A 13,629-nucleotide genomic window follows, 5' to 3' on the forward strand; every position below is an offset into this window, starting at 1 on the left:
TGAATTAAATAACTATTTTCACAACGGTGGAAATGCATATTTGAATTCGTGCCTTCATTCAAATTGTGCTCGAATACCCATCTCTAAAACAGAATGACTGCATCAAATCGCATTTGTCATAGAAGGCATTTGATACGTTATTTGCTTTGGGAATTTGGGCTAAACTGCGATTGCCCATACAACAGGTGTAAACTGATCTGGCAAAACAGACAGGAAGGCTTTGGGCCATTAATAATAACAACAACAGCATCCAATTACATTTGCAAAGGTCGGCAATATATTAACAAGGCATTGCAAATGGCATTTTGCATTGAGTTCGTAATTAGGAAAAAATGCATCCAACAGATACAAAAACTCGAACGAAACAGGCTAATCGACAGACAATGCTCAAGTGTTAATTGAGTCCAAAACAAAAAAAAAAAAAAAAAAAAATATAAAAAAAAACAGAAGAGGGAAAGGAAAATGTTTGCAGCTGCAACGCAGGTAAAATACATATTATTACAGGGCGTTCGCTCTTATCAGCGCCACATGTTGCATCTTAGGCGCTGACTTTCTCCCAGAGATAGAAGTAAAGCAGAGAGAAAAGAGAAATAGGGTTAAGTAAAGGTTATAGCTTAATTGATAATTGATGGCGCCAGCTCTTTGTCGGCTGCAGACAAATTGATTACTCCTAATTAGTTTGTTAAGTTCTCAACGCAACAGAGTATCTCGGGTCGGCTCTCAAGGGTACTGTTGTAGGTGTGACAGGATGCAACTTATCACACATGACGTTGTTAATGGAGGATAGTTAATGGTTACGTCTCACTGGAGGAGTCATTGAAGTAGACAATGCGTTCAGTTCAACTAAAGTGTTGAATTAAACTTTATTGAATGTAATTACAATTTTACATAAACTGGAAAGTCGTTTTACAATATGTATATTAGCATATAGTACATATGCATATAGCGTTTATATATAATACGTTTTATCATTGTTAATAACGTTAATCATCCTTTACTTGTTGTATAATTATAAATTTAGATTTATGTATGTTCATGTTGAATAATTCATAATAAGGTAGGTATGTATGTATATATTATTTAAAAAGTTTTTACGCTATATGTGACATAAAAGTTGAGTTAACAGTTTCATCTTGTTCTTCTTCTTACATTTTCAAAAATTTGCATTGCATTCTACAAAGTCGGGTGCAAAATTCATACAATTAAACAACATAATTAGTTGGTGTTTCAATTAGAAATTTGTTTTCCTTTTAGATCTGGGACTTATGAGAGTTGTTATAACACTTTCGGATTTGCGAATAGCACTCTGAAAGTTCTTAGGACATAGTCTATCTATATAAATGGGGGATTCTCCAATTATAAAACAGATATGTGAATACCAATTATCAGCATGTCGTACATTAGCTAGAATAGATTGTAAGTATCAAATTTTATCGAATATCAACAATTGGTGTTGTTTTTAGTTTTATAGAGTGTTTATAGTCATACTTAAAACATTTGGAAAAAGTGGATTCTATAAAACTAGCAAGGGCATTAATGTAATATCCATCCCATTAATGGATAAGTTTTAAATATTTTGCGTTTACTTACAAACATTTCTATGTACGTTAGTTATTTTTCATTTATGATAGCATAATAGTCTGGTTTTTTAATTAAAAATTAAATGGTTTATTAGATTTAAGTTTTAGTGCCAATTGGCTTAAGGTACTTTAAGTTTTTCCTTGCCTTTTGGCATTTTTTTGTTGTTTTTTTCTTTTTGTTAGATTTATTTATTTTGTTAGCTCGAGCTTAAACACACTCAGGTTTGTTGACTCCCTAGCCACGCCCACTTTTTGTGTGATATTGCCAAAGACTGTAGTTTAGTGTAGAGTGTGTGTGAGTGTGTCTGTGTGTAGTAGTTGTAATATTATTAAGTATATATGTGCAAATATTGCAAATCTTTTTACATTCCGGCGACGTAACAAGTAACAAAAGAGCTTTGCATAAATGGTTTACGCGTTGCTCTCAAATTGATTGCAATCTTTATAAGTCATTAAGTAGAGAAATCTTTTTAGTCTTCATTTCAGATTAGTTTCGATTTATACATAAGTACATAAGTAGTTAAGTTATATCCAAAGAAATGCAATTGAAGTTAAGAGTAGGTGCAAATGAAGTTTAGACATAGTTAAATAGTTAACAATTTTTTCATAGATCTAGAAATGGCTTTCGTTAGCCCACAACAACTGTGCCTATGCCCAATTTAGGGTTCATTCGAACTCATACATATTCCGTACATAGTATATAGATTAACTCACAGCCCAATGCAACGAGTTATTTGCATATGCCTAACAATAGCAAGAAATTGAAATACATTTAATTTCAGTGTATTTGTATTTGTTTTTAGTGTCTGTAAGTTTTTGTGTACGTATCAATTCTTATGTATTTGTATAGATATAAATGACAAGAATTATTCCATTTTGGTGTCTGAGGCATGCTGGAGGTATGTCTATATAAATTGTATGTACTTGTATGCCAAGGTTCCAATATTTCTATAAGTATATTTGGGGCATTATTCATTCACTCAAGTAGTTCTGTTTATACAATATCTGCCAGTTGTTGTCTACTTAAACTTCAACGCTTCGTTTAAAATGTGGCTTATTATTTGGTATAAATTGTATATATAATTTTATTTTTAGTATATTTATTTCTTTTATGTTATGAAAGCTAACAATGTGGACGGACAAAAATAATTTACAAAAATTCTTGTATTGTTACATTTAGTTGGAAAATCGAAAATATCGTTTTCTGCTCTTGCTTAATCTTAGCTTCTACAATATATATATATTTATTTATTTTTTATTTTTGGGTCAGTTGAAAGTTGAACAATTGTTAAATATAGTTAGATTTATAGATTCATTTTTTTTTTGTTTTTCAATTTTTGCTGCAGTAACATGGCGAGCATAATGTTTTCATTTTTGTTATAATCATTAACTATGTTTGTTGCTAGACTAAACAGTCACATCAATTTTAAGACTTGGCTTTAAGTACCCGCGTTAAGCAAATCAGCATAGAATTTTAGTACATGCTTAAAGAGTATACATAAAAAAATCAACTAGAAATGTTTTTAACATGATATACATATGTATTATTCGCTGCTGCGGCTTGCTCCGATTTTAGAAATCAATAACAACATTGGACTTTCGAGCTGAGCTTTGAGTAAAGCGCAGACAATATATAATACTACAACTATGATAAAATCGAGAATTAATGCTTTAGATTTTACAGGCTGTCGGGGGCTGTTTTATAAACAAGCTTAGTACGCAGAGCTGAATCAAAAAACGTGGCATTTTAATATAATACAGTAAAATAGACTAGTTTCTGGAGTTTAGAATTAGAGCTAATTATATACAAATGTAACTACTATTTACTATATAGGGCATACACTTATGCATAATATTGATTTATATTAGATATACATTAGTATTTATCATACACTACATTTTTCACTACACTTGGAGTTAAAAAGTTTTCGAAGGCTTCGTTAATAAGTTCTTTTGAGTTTACAAATGGAAAAGTAGAGCTCTCTCTCGCGAAGATATACATACATACATATATTATATTATATGTATTTAAAAACGCACTAAACCTAAAATGCGCTTCGTTTACAAAGTTTGCCGCATTTCAAAATTAATTTTGTTTCGTAGATAGTACGTACATAAATATAAGTACTACACATTTGTTAAAATTCGTTATGCAAATGAATAAAAGTGCAGATCTTGCTACTACATATTTGTATACATATATATAAGTATATATAATATTAGGAGTAAGAAACGAAAGTTCGACTACAAGAGGTGCTGCGTGTCTTAATAAACAATTATGAAAGTAGAAAGTTTCACTCAGTTGTTAAAGCTATTAATAAATTCTTATTGAACATAGTTTTTTCTTTCTTCTTGTGATATTCTTATGATTAAAATTCACTCAGTTTGCAAGTTGCGCTCATTGATTGGGTTGCATGTGTTGCAGATTGTTGTTATTGTTGTTGTTGTTGCTGCAATGGGTAACAATTAATATATTAGTAATACTTTTATATATGGGTATAGTCAGACATATGCACCTATTCTCACTATGGCATATTGACATTTCCTGCTGCCCTTGAAACTGCAAGTTTTGAAGGTATTCCGCCCTGCGTTGGTGCACCAGCTTCTCTTTTTCGGCTCGCTCTCTCTGTAGTCTGTGTGATGAAGAGTGAAAAGCACGAATTAGTATTTGATTTTGGTTAACTATCCAACAGAGAAACTCTGTTTAAGTTGAACTATAACTAGCTAAAACTATACCATCGTTAAATGTAAATCAGAGATATTTATGCAAATCAACAATACTCCGATGTGATCTTACCAAAGTCGTCAAGTTGCTATCCCAAATGCTAGCGTGCAAAATCAGTTGACAGTTACAATTTGAAGTTCAGATATGACTATACAATCTAATGACTAAAACTAAGTATTTTGAATGCTAGCACTTACTTGATGCGTGATTGTCTCATGAACTGTTGTATTTTTCTGGCAGCCTGATTTTGTGTCGACTGAGAATATGTACGCCTGTGAATAGAAATGTGTATAATATTTAATATGAGTTATACATGAAAATGTATATAAATCCATTTCTGTACTTACTTTAAGGGACCCGAGGGACTCGTCTCCTTGGGCGTGCTAGGCTGTGAGCTGAGCTCCTGCTGTTGCTGCTGATCCTGCTTGTAGTGATCGTAGAAACTTGAGAGGCACTGCGAATTGCTGCTAACGCTGCCATGCTCGCTACCCGTGCCCATGCCACTGTTAGTGTGCTGGGACTTCTTGAAGCGCTTGTTGCGCCGATACGATCGATAGCCATGCTGGATAACCAGCGCCGCATTGGTCATCTGTCTGTAATAGGCGTACTGTTTGTAACGACGATAGTAGTTCTGTATAACAATTGCTGCGGTGCGCTCCTTGTTCTGTTCCTCCATCTTCTGGCGACCTTTGTAGGAGCGATATGCTTTCTGTATGCACTTGGCTGCCTCGTACAGCTCCCGCTGCTCCGTATCCGTAAGCGTTAGTTTGGAGAAATCCGCCTCGAAGGGATATTGCGATATGCTGGAGGCATGCAGAAACTCCGTCAGCTGTTTGGTTGACGGCGGCGGACTGGGTGAGCTAACCGATGGATCTGTGCCCAGTATGGAATAGCTAGCTGGCGACTGCAATGGTCCGGAACTGGCCGGACTTAGACTGGAGCAAGGTGTGCTGACATCGTGATAGCGATAGCTATGATCGTGAAAATCAAAACTGAAATCACTGTCGAAATGCGTATTCGGCAGCGAATCGAGTAGCGGATCCATAAAGCTATCAGTCAGTGCCGAAGACTCCGAGGTCAGCGGTTCCGTCAGTGGACTGCCAAGCACCATCATCTCATCCGCTTCATTCTGTGGGCAAAAAAAATAATTAGAAAATAAATAAGTTGAGCATTATAATGAGATATTTGTATTAGCCATCACCTTGATGCGTTCCGGCATCGCTGCTATAATGTGTTCCGCTAGTGTTAGGACCTTTGCATCTGAATCCCCTGAAATAAGACCACACAAATGAAAGTTGCTAAACAAAATTGATGCGTTCATTTACAGATCAAAAATCTACAAATTTTTTATCTGTGCTTTTTTATTATTATTATTTTTAATTATATATAATACACATCGACAAGCACTTCAGTTTGTTAATTTTATGAGGGCAGCCCAGTAAGTAGTCAATGCAAATGTTATTTGTAAAGAGTTATTTAAAACACCACAGATGCAGTGTAACGAATTAATTACATAGAAATAATTAATTAATTAATATAATTATTTGTAGCAATATGATTAAGATATCTAAAATTGAAGCACCTTATTCTGTTAATAAAAAAAAAAGCGAAAACTTTTGACCATATTTTGATGGCTGATACTTTTCTCTGTGAAATAGTAAGCTCTTTACTTATTCAAGCTGCCCCCGATTTTGAATGGTGTTAGTTAGTTGTTATGTTAGTTTCGTGGACCGAAAAACTTTATATTTACAGAATGAGCACATTTTGAACATATTTACATTGTAGTTAGTGACTTTTAGTGTGTGTGTGTGTGTGTGTACATCGATAAAAACTCACATTTATGGTTAGTTCTAATCAAACATATAGATATTCTGAACAAGTATACAGTTATATATATATGTGTGGCACACATATTTAAACCAGACCATAACCTTGTTCACATGAATATGAATACACTAGGTATATTCATAATTATGCTCATACGCACACATTCATAGCAAACAGCAATCAACATCAAAAATGAACATTTACATAGATTATTTTTAGATATTATGACGTTTACAACAGTCGAGCGGAGCCTGAAACCCCAGATACGTGAGTTGTGTGTAGATAACATTATAGTACAAGTACAAGTATATATATATATATATATATATAGTATATATATGCAACAACAAAATTAGCAACAGCAACGAACAACATTGAGAGACAGAGAGATAGAGAGCCATAGTTGATATATGGTAGCTATACACAAATGCATATTAAATTTGATGTCACCCGTTTTAGCGGGTTACGAATACGATTACGAGATTACGATAATAGGTTAGCATAGATTTTTTGGTTTGATAGGCCTCACTGACCTACGACGGCATCGTTGAGCTCATTGTTTAGGGTTGCGTCGGTCACGCTCGTCGAATTCTCATCATCGCAATCGATGTCTTTGTCGTGTATGGGACTCGACTCGCCCGTGGATACCTCGCCTGGTGTGTACAACAATTTAGCGAGAGGTCGTTTGTTTTAGCATATGTATATCGCACACAATAATTGATATGGCTAAAAAAAACAATTAGCGCATGCATTATCCAACACTTACACAATGCAAAATCCATCTTGCGCAGCGGCGACAACAATCCCGAGCAGTTGGTCAACGAGTCCAGTGGAGAGTCCACACCCAGAGCATAGTTGTCATGCGGCTCAAAGTTGCTGCAACCCAAGTGAGATAAGATTGGCTCAGATGTGTGCATATCGCGGAGTGATTGCAAAACTTACCCATGCAGTCGTGCCAGCGGTTTGCCAGATTTGCTCCGCATGTCCATGTTAATGCCACTGTCAATAGAGGAACGCTTCGAGTAGCGGCTGCTGTTATTGGGCGGACTTTGATTGCTGCATTTATAACGAGAAATACGATAGGTTAATAGTTGTTCGAATATGTAGTGAATGTCCAATAAAACAAGATAAATTTTATGGAAGAAGTAAAACACGGTTTATACGACATTCTCTTAAAAACACTGCAGTTGATTTTTTTGTCCGAATTTTAACAATATATTATTTAAATATTAAGTTGCTCTTGTTGTAATATAAACAGACGAATGCATATGTATTTCTATAAATTCGAGCACATTCTGCAATTTTATAATAAGTGTAGAACAACTCCACTCAAATATATACAAATGCTATATTCTCATTAACACACCTATGCATTGCCACGGGTCGCAGAAAGACTCCATCATGCCTGCGCTGCAGCTCCAGTTCGTAGACGCTGTAGGCGGACTCCTCTGTTGTTGACTCAATGCCCAGATTCATGGAGAGATTAGTTAGACCGCCACGCGGCTGGGGCTTGCGACAGCGCTCCTTCTCCAAGCGGCACAGCTGCTGAAGCAGCAGCTTGTGTCCCTTCAAGCTGGCCAGATCGAGGGGCGTGTGCTGTGCCTGCGTCTTGATCTTCAGAGCATTGTGATTCCACTTGTACAGCAGTAATGTGCATTCCAAGTGGCCACGCACACAGGCCCAGGCGAGCGGCGTAAAGCCGTGCACATCCTGACTGAGCGCATCCAGCTCCGTTTCGAGTATGATATGTGGATTCTCGGCGCGCCAATTGAGCATTGCGCCCACCAGCTTCGCATAGCCCAAAGCGGCGGCCAAATGCAAGAGTGTCATGCCACGCAAACCAACACTCCAATTGGCCGCAGTACTGGGTGTGCTCCAGGCGTGCTTCATTAACCGGTGGCAGTAAACCACCAACTTCTCCTCAAAGTTCGGCTCCAGATACAACGATGTGTGATCGGCCTGCAAAAGAAAAAGGTCATTCGAGTTTGCAATTGAGCCAAGAAAACCGAATTTACAGTGCATCATTTGAGATCTCTCAACTTGAGATCTGTTGACTGATGTCTTGGCTACATTATGTCTCAAAATCAAACTTACCGTTAGCTCATTCTCCACTTTGAGCTGCAGTTTCTCATCGATGGTGGAGAGTCGATTGAGCAGTGTGAACTTGTACAGGCAGTCATTGGAGCTGCTGGCATCGAAGGGTGCATCCGCGAGCAGCGATAGCTTGTACTCGAACATGGCCGAGTTGGAGACCAAAAAACCGCCACAGGCCACCTGCAATGTTACCAGACCCGCCTCATGGGCGGGACAATAGCATCGCAATACGCCCTCCTGCACCAGAACCGTGGGCACGGGCTGTGCATCAAAGAGCACCGTATAGCAACCACCATCACTGGTCCAGGGACCCGCGACAAGCACCTTAACACCGCCCTCGGTATACGACCACTCCGGACTGAAGTCACAGATGTTGAGCAGCTTGCGCTGCGTCTGCGTCTGCGACTGTTGCAGCTGCGATTGCGCGGCTGCTCCTAGATAAGAGGAACTGTGTACCAGATTTTGCTCCTGCTGCAGCGCTGTGTTGTTCAGCGCCTGTTTATCATCTAGATCAAGTTCTGGAAACTCCACCAGCATATCAAAGGCATCCAAATTGGCAAAGACATCAGCTGTATCCTCATCTTCACCCTCTGTCTCCTCCACACTATGCGGTTGCTGTTGGTGCGTGACAATTGTTTCGTTGTTGTTGCTGATGTTAACTGCTGTTGTTGGTGCTGTCGTTGTTACTACTGTTGTTGCTGTTGCCACTACATTGTTATTGTTATTGTTGCTGTTGTTGTTGTTGTTGTTGTTGTTGTTGCTGTTGTTGAACGGCATGTTTGCTATAAGCGTGCGTTGTATATCCTCGTGTGAGAGATCGAGCGTCTCATTGAAGAAGCTCATGGATTCAGCTTGGGGTTGTTCATCGTCGTTGTTGCTGCTGCTGCTGCTAATGGGATTGTTGTTGTTGGCGCCAAAGCTGCTACTCTCGTCGCTGGCGCTAATTTGGCTACTGTTATCACTGGAAGCACTGTAGTTTGCACAACCATTGAGAATTTGGGCCTTATCCGTGCCCTGATTGTTGACGCTGTTGTTGTTGTTGTAGTTGCTTGACGCCTGCTGCTGCTGCTGTTGCTCGCTGCTGCTGCCCAACTCCAGCTGTAAAATAGAAATTTAATCAACATAAATAGCATAAGTGCAGCCGACTTGCGGTTGAACCGCAAAAGTCATAAACACCAACTCCAAACTCAAAACTTACCTCAGCAAGCGAATTGGCGCTCATTAAATTATCACAAGTTGCTGCTGCTGCTGCTGCTGTTGTTGTTGTTGTTGCTGTTGTCGTTGTAATTTGTTGCTGCTGATTGCCATCGATAATCGACTGTAAGGAACTCGAGGTGGATGATGTTGCCGACATGGAAGGAGTGTTGCCAGCGGAAGACGTTGCTGTTGCCGATGTGAGCTGATTGCTGTTGTTGTTGTTGTTATTTTTACTGCCCCCGCTGCTGTGATGCTCAGGTGACATGCACATGGCCTCAACTGGGGGTTGGCTGCTGCTGCTGTTGCTGCTGCTGCCGGGGGTAGCTGTCTGTTGCAATTTATAATAATGTTGTTGTTGTTGTTGTTGTTGCTGCTGACTGTTGCTGCTTGTATTCGAATGCTGCTGTTGATTGTATATAAAGTTATTGCTGTTGCTGTTGCTGTTGTTGTTGTGCACATTATTATTAACGACATTTAATTCGTTGTTTGTGTGAGCGCCAACGACTGCTGCTGTTGTTGTTGTTACTGCTGCTGTTAATGGCTTATTGCTGCTGTTGTGGCTTATTTTGTTGCCATTTGTGGTCAACTGCTGCTGTTGCTGCTGGCTTTGATTTTCAATTAGTTCCGTATCCATGATATTTGAGGCAGTTGCTGCTGCTACTACTGCTGCTGTTGTTGCCGCCTCCCTAGTTGTTGCTGTAATTGTTGTATTTGCAATTTGAAGTCGATGATTTAAATGTGCTGGATTGTTGCTGCTGTTGTTGTTGTTACTATGTGGATTATGACTCTGATTGCTCTGATTGTGACTGGCCACAAAACGCTGCAAATTCAAGTGCTGTTGCTGTTGCTGCTGTTGATATTGTTGTTGTTGCTGCTGCTGCTGCTGTTGCTGCTGTTGTTGTTGTTGCTGCTGCTGCTGCTGTTGCTGTATTATTAGATTACTTCTTGTGGCCAGCATTTGGTTGGCACCACGATATTGCTGCTGATAGTTGCCATCACTGTGATTGGCCTGCTGTTGTTGTTGTTGTTGTTGCTGCTGCTGCGGAATGATTTGAAATTTGATCGCCGACTCCTGCGGCAACTGCTGCGTGGCATTGTGAAACTGCGCATGCGGATTGTCCAAATGCAAAGTAGCCTCACGCTGCCTGTGACGCTCCGACCACCGCGAATAAAGCTGCAAGTGGAAGCTGATTGACTACGGCTTCAATCAATCGAATCGTGTCTAAACTCACCTTGCTGGCCACGACCACATTGGGCGTACCATTGGCGGTGCTGTATGCATCATTGGGCCGCTTCTCCGACACGGATTTGAGTATGCCGCCCGTGCGTCGCATGACGGGATGCGTGCAGGTTTTGCCATCGGCACACGTTACATCTCCGCAGCCACAATCGAGCTGCTTGACTAGAGCCGCCTGACGCGACAGACGCTGCTTCTCCATCAGCTGGCAAACAATCGACTCCACTGTCTCGGCTGTCTGCAGGGTACAAATTTAAAGTACATTTGTAATTGCTAAAAAAGTTATCCTAACTGGTAGAAGTAGCTTTGGTCGCTCCAAGATTTACTTATCTACTAAGCTGTTAGCTGTTATAATCTTTGATTTTATGCTGTATCTGAAGCTGCTACTGTCAGCTTGCACTTGTTCTTTAATTTATATATTAGAAATGTTATACTCACTGATATTTCTATGTCATTGCCCGAGTCGGAATCCTCATCCGAATTAACCGTGGATACTGCGCCCAATAGAAACAATTATTTATAGACATACTCATAAAAGATGTATTAATACTCACGCATAGGTTTCAGTTGGCTAACCAGCTCCTCCTTGGTCCACTCCTTCTTATCGCCCCAGAGCGTTATGCTGGGCGCTATGACGGCCATTTTATTATCATCCGGATAAGGCACATTCAAATAATGCACCAAAACAATGTCCGGATTCTGTTATTTTTTTTTTTTTTTGGGGTAAAGTGTTTGTAACTAAATAGCTGAAAGCGTAACTCCCCCCTTCGAACCCCACACATACCTGCAGTAGCCAGTAGCATCTGCGATGAAATGTGGGCAATATGGCCGAGTGTACATAACAACCATAGATGCACTGTGGAGCAATTCGAGAATCAATTTAGCAAAAAAAAAAAAAGAGAAAAAAAAGAATCACACAAACAAGAGCATAAAAAATATATTGTTCTAGTTTTAGCTATATCAGGCTACACGCAGCGCCTTCATTTAATCGGAAGGCATAAAAACGACGCAGCTCAAATTAAATTACCAATCGCCCACGCTAGGGGGCGCCAGCACTGTAGAGTAGGGGGCACAACAAACAAACAAAAAGCAAACAAAAAATAAAAAATAAAAACTAAAGACAAAACTTGTCCCGAAGGGCAAGTGCCAAAAATCGAACCCTTTTTCCCCACTTGTGAGTTATACAACAGCTTCTTCTTTGACTTATGCTTCTATTTTAGCTGTTTTTATTGTTGTTGTTTTTTTGCTGCGCATTTCTTTCGCTGGTGGCGCTGATAAATTTTGTTGGCCGCCGTCTTTGGGCGATATGCCGCTGACTTTTTCAACGTTGAAGTGTTCAGCGTTTATAAATATTAGTTATCGTGTAAGGAGAGACATACGGCCAGAGGGACAGAGATACGAACAGACGGAAAGGAAACCCCTGCTGTGTGTTTGCCAAGTGCATAAATCTCGGAGTAGCTACTTGTCTTCTGAAAAATACTCGTAAACGACAAAAAAAAATAAAAGGGAATGCAAGCAGCGGTATTAAAATAAAAATTAAAACAAAAATGCACAAGCGGAAAGCACAAAAAAAATTGGCGTGAAATTGCCAACTGCTTTTGTGTTTCTTTTTTTTTTTTTTTTAGTATGCCTCAGGAACAGCCAAGAAAGGGAGAATGCGGAGAGGCTACTGTACTTACACACACTTCAGTCAGACATTATAAATACGTTTAACCCTTGGCAGAGCTTATTTCATTAGCAGACAAACAAACACCCAACGCAGACAAAAAAAAATAAAAAATTTAGCTACTGTATATTTCCGGCGGAAAATCATAACTCACAATACCCTAAAAAAAAAAAAACAAAATAAAATAAGTGTGCTTAGCAACCCCCAACAAAAAGGCAGTTAAACTTAAGCTTCGACTTCCGTGTATTTGTTTTTATCTTGTTCTCCTCCAACTGGCCTTTGGTCAGAAGGCCAGCTAAGGCAGTCGCCTAATTGACTAATTGCCCAGCAGGCGTCAACGAAAATACAACATGTTTTCACTCGAAAGTCTTTGAAGTTTATAAATATTCTTTCTTGGCTGCAAGCTTGGTCAAAGTTTGGTAAATTTAATATGGCTTACCATTTTGGACGATCTTTTTACTCTAGATTCATTTTGCATTTTGCAATTGGCAATATTAATTATTTGGTATTTGAACAGTTTATAATTATTTACAGTTATTTAATTATTTTAAAACTCTCAAACTTTAATTTTGAAACGCAGAACTATCCTTTGCCCTTACCTTAAAGAAATACCCGGCCTAAAAGCTTACCTCAGTGCCTTGTACTTTAAGTTTCATGTGATCCTCACGGGTCGTCTTCCCATCCTTGCGCTTCTTCCAGCAGTAGCCATCGCGTCGATAGCGTACCTTCTTGCGTGAGTAGAGCAGCAGGGAGCCGCTCTTCGGTCTGATAGGAGAGCGGAGAGAGTTGGTCGGATAAGAGAGAGAGAGAGAGAGAGAGTGAGAGTGAGAATTGTGGTTAGAATATTATGGTTATTGCGTTGCATGCAAATGTGGTGCTCCAGACAGTCGGTCGAGTGACTCACCTTGTTTTGACTTCTTTTGATTGCCATTCACTATGCTTATCAAAGCTGATAAGAATCGCAGCGATTTCCTGAAATTTCAGAAGAAAAAAAAACCATACAAATATTTGATTAAAACTAAATGAAATATGTGTAGCCACAATATTTATATGTACTCAAAGAAAGGGTATTAAAATATTGTAACAGCTTAATGATTAGGTACATTTATGAGTATATTATATTAAATGTCAATTGTAGTTGAATTCGATAAATATATATATTGTCGCAATTCTTGACTATCGTTTAATGAATAATGTTTTCCTTTTGTGCTTATTCTGCTGCAAGCTGCTCTCTAATTTAATCATTCTTTTTGAAGCTACTTTGTAACCCTCTTTATAAACGATTCATAGGCCTCTTCTTTGA

At 38.9% G+C, this 13,629-nt stretch overlaps 1 protein-coding gene across 1 annotated transcript in view; it reads right to left on the reverse strand.

Annotated features, from left to right (window-relative positions):
- Positions 1 to 843: 843 nt before the first annotated feature.
- LOC6560866 (calmodulin-binding transcription activator 1) overlaps positions 844 to 13,629 on the reverse strand; it is a 52,128-nt gene continuing 39,342 nt past the window's right edge. Inside the window, exons 5-22 of the mRNA XM_043216409.1 lie at positions 13,231 to 13,298; positions 12,956 to 13,091; positions 11,445 to 11,516; positions 11,215 to 11,359; positions 11,099 to 11,154; positions 10,656 to 10,898; positions 9,425 to 10,597; positions 8,988 to 9,324; positions 8,227 to 8,924; positions 7,499 to 8,091; positions 7,075 to 7,188; positions 6,899 to 7,008; positions 6,666 to 6,785; positions 5,507 to 5,574; positions 4,653 to 5,434; positions 4,503 to 4,577; positions 4,097 to 4,213; positions 844 to 4,030 (exon numbers count right to left, since the gene is read on the reverse strand). Of these exons, the coding sequence (XP_043072344.1) occupies positions 3,979 to 4,030; positions 4,097 to 4,213; positions 4,503 to 4,577; positions 4,653 to 5,434; positions 5,507 to 5,574; positions 6,666 to 6,785; positions 6,899 to 7,008; positions 7,075 to 7,188; positions 7,499 to 8,091; positions 8,227 to 8,924; positions 8,988 to 9,324; positions 9,425 to 10,597; positions 10,656 to 10,898; positions 11,099 to 11,154; positions 11,215 to 11,359; positions 11,445 to 11,516; positions 12,956 to 13,091; positions 13,231 to 13,298 (4,959 nt within the window). The 3' untranslated portion in view covers positions 844 to 3,978. The remainder of the gene's footprint in view (positions 4,031 to 4,096; positions 4,214 to 4,502; positions 4,578 to 4,652; positions 5,435 to 5,506; positions 5,575 to 6,665; positions 6,786 to 6,898; positions 7,009 to 7,074; positions 7,189 to 7,498; positions 8,092 to 8,226; positions 8,925 to 8,987; positions 9,325 to 9,424; positions 10,598 to 10,655; positions 10,899 to 11,098; positions 11,155 to 11,214; positions 11,360 to 11,444; positions 11,517 to 12,955; positions 13,092 to 13,230; positions 13,299 to 13,629) is intronic.

This window comes from Drosophila grimshawi, unplaced genomic scaffold (genome assembly GCF_018153295.1).
Source record: "Drosophila grimshawi isolate 15287-2541.00 unplaced genomic scaffold, ASM1815329v1 contig_1369, whole genome shotgun sequence".
Classification (NCBI taxonomy): domain Eukaryota; kingdom Metazoa; phylum Arthropoda; class Insecta; order Diptera; family Drosophilidae; genus Drosophila; species Drosophila grimshawi.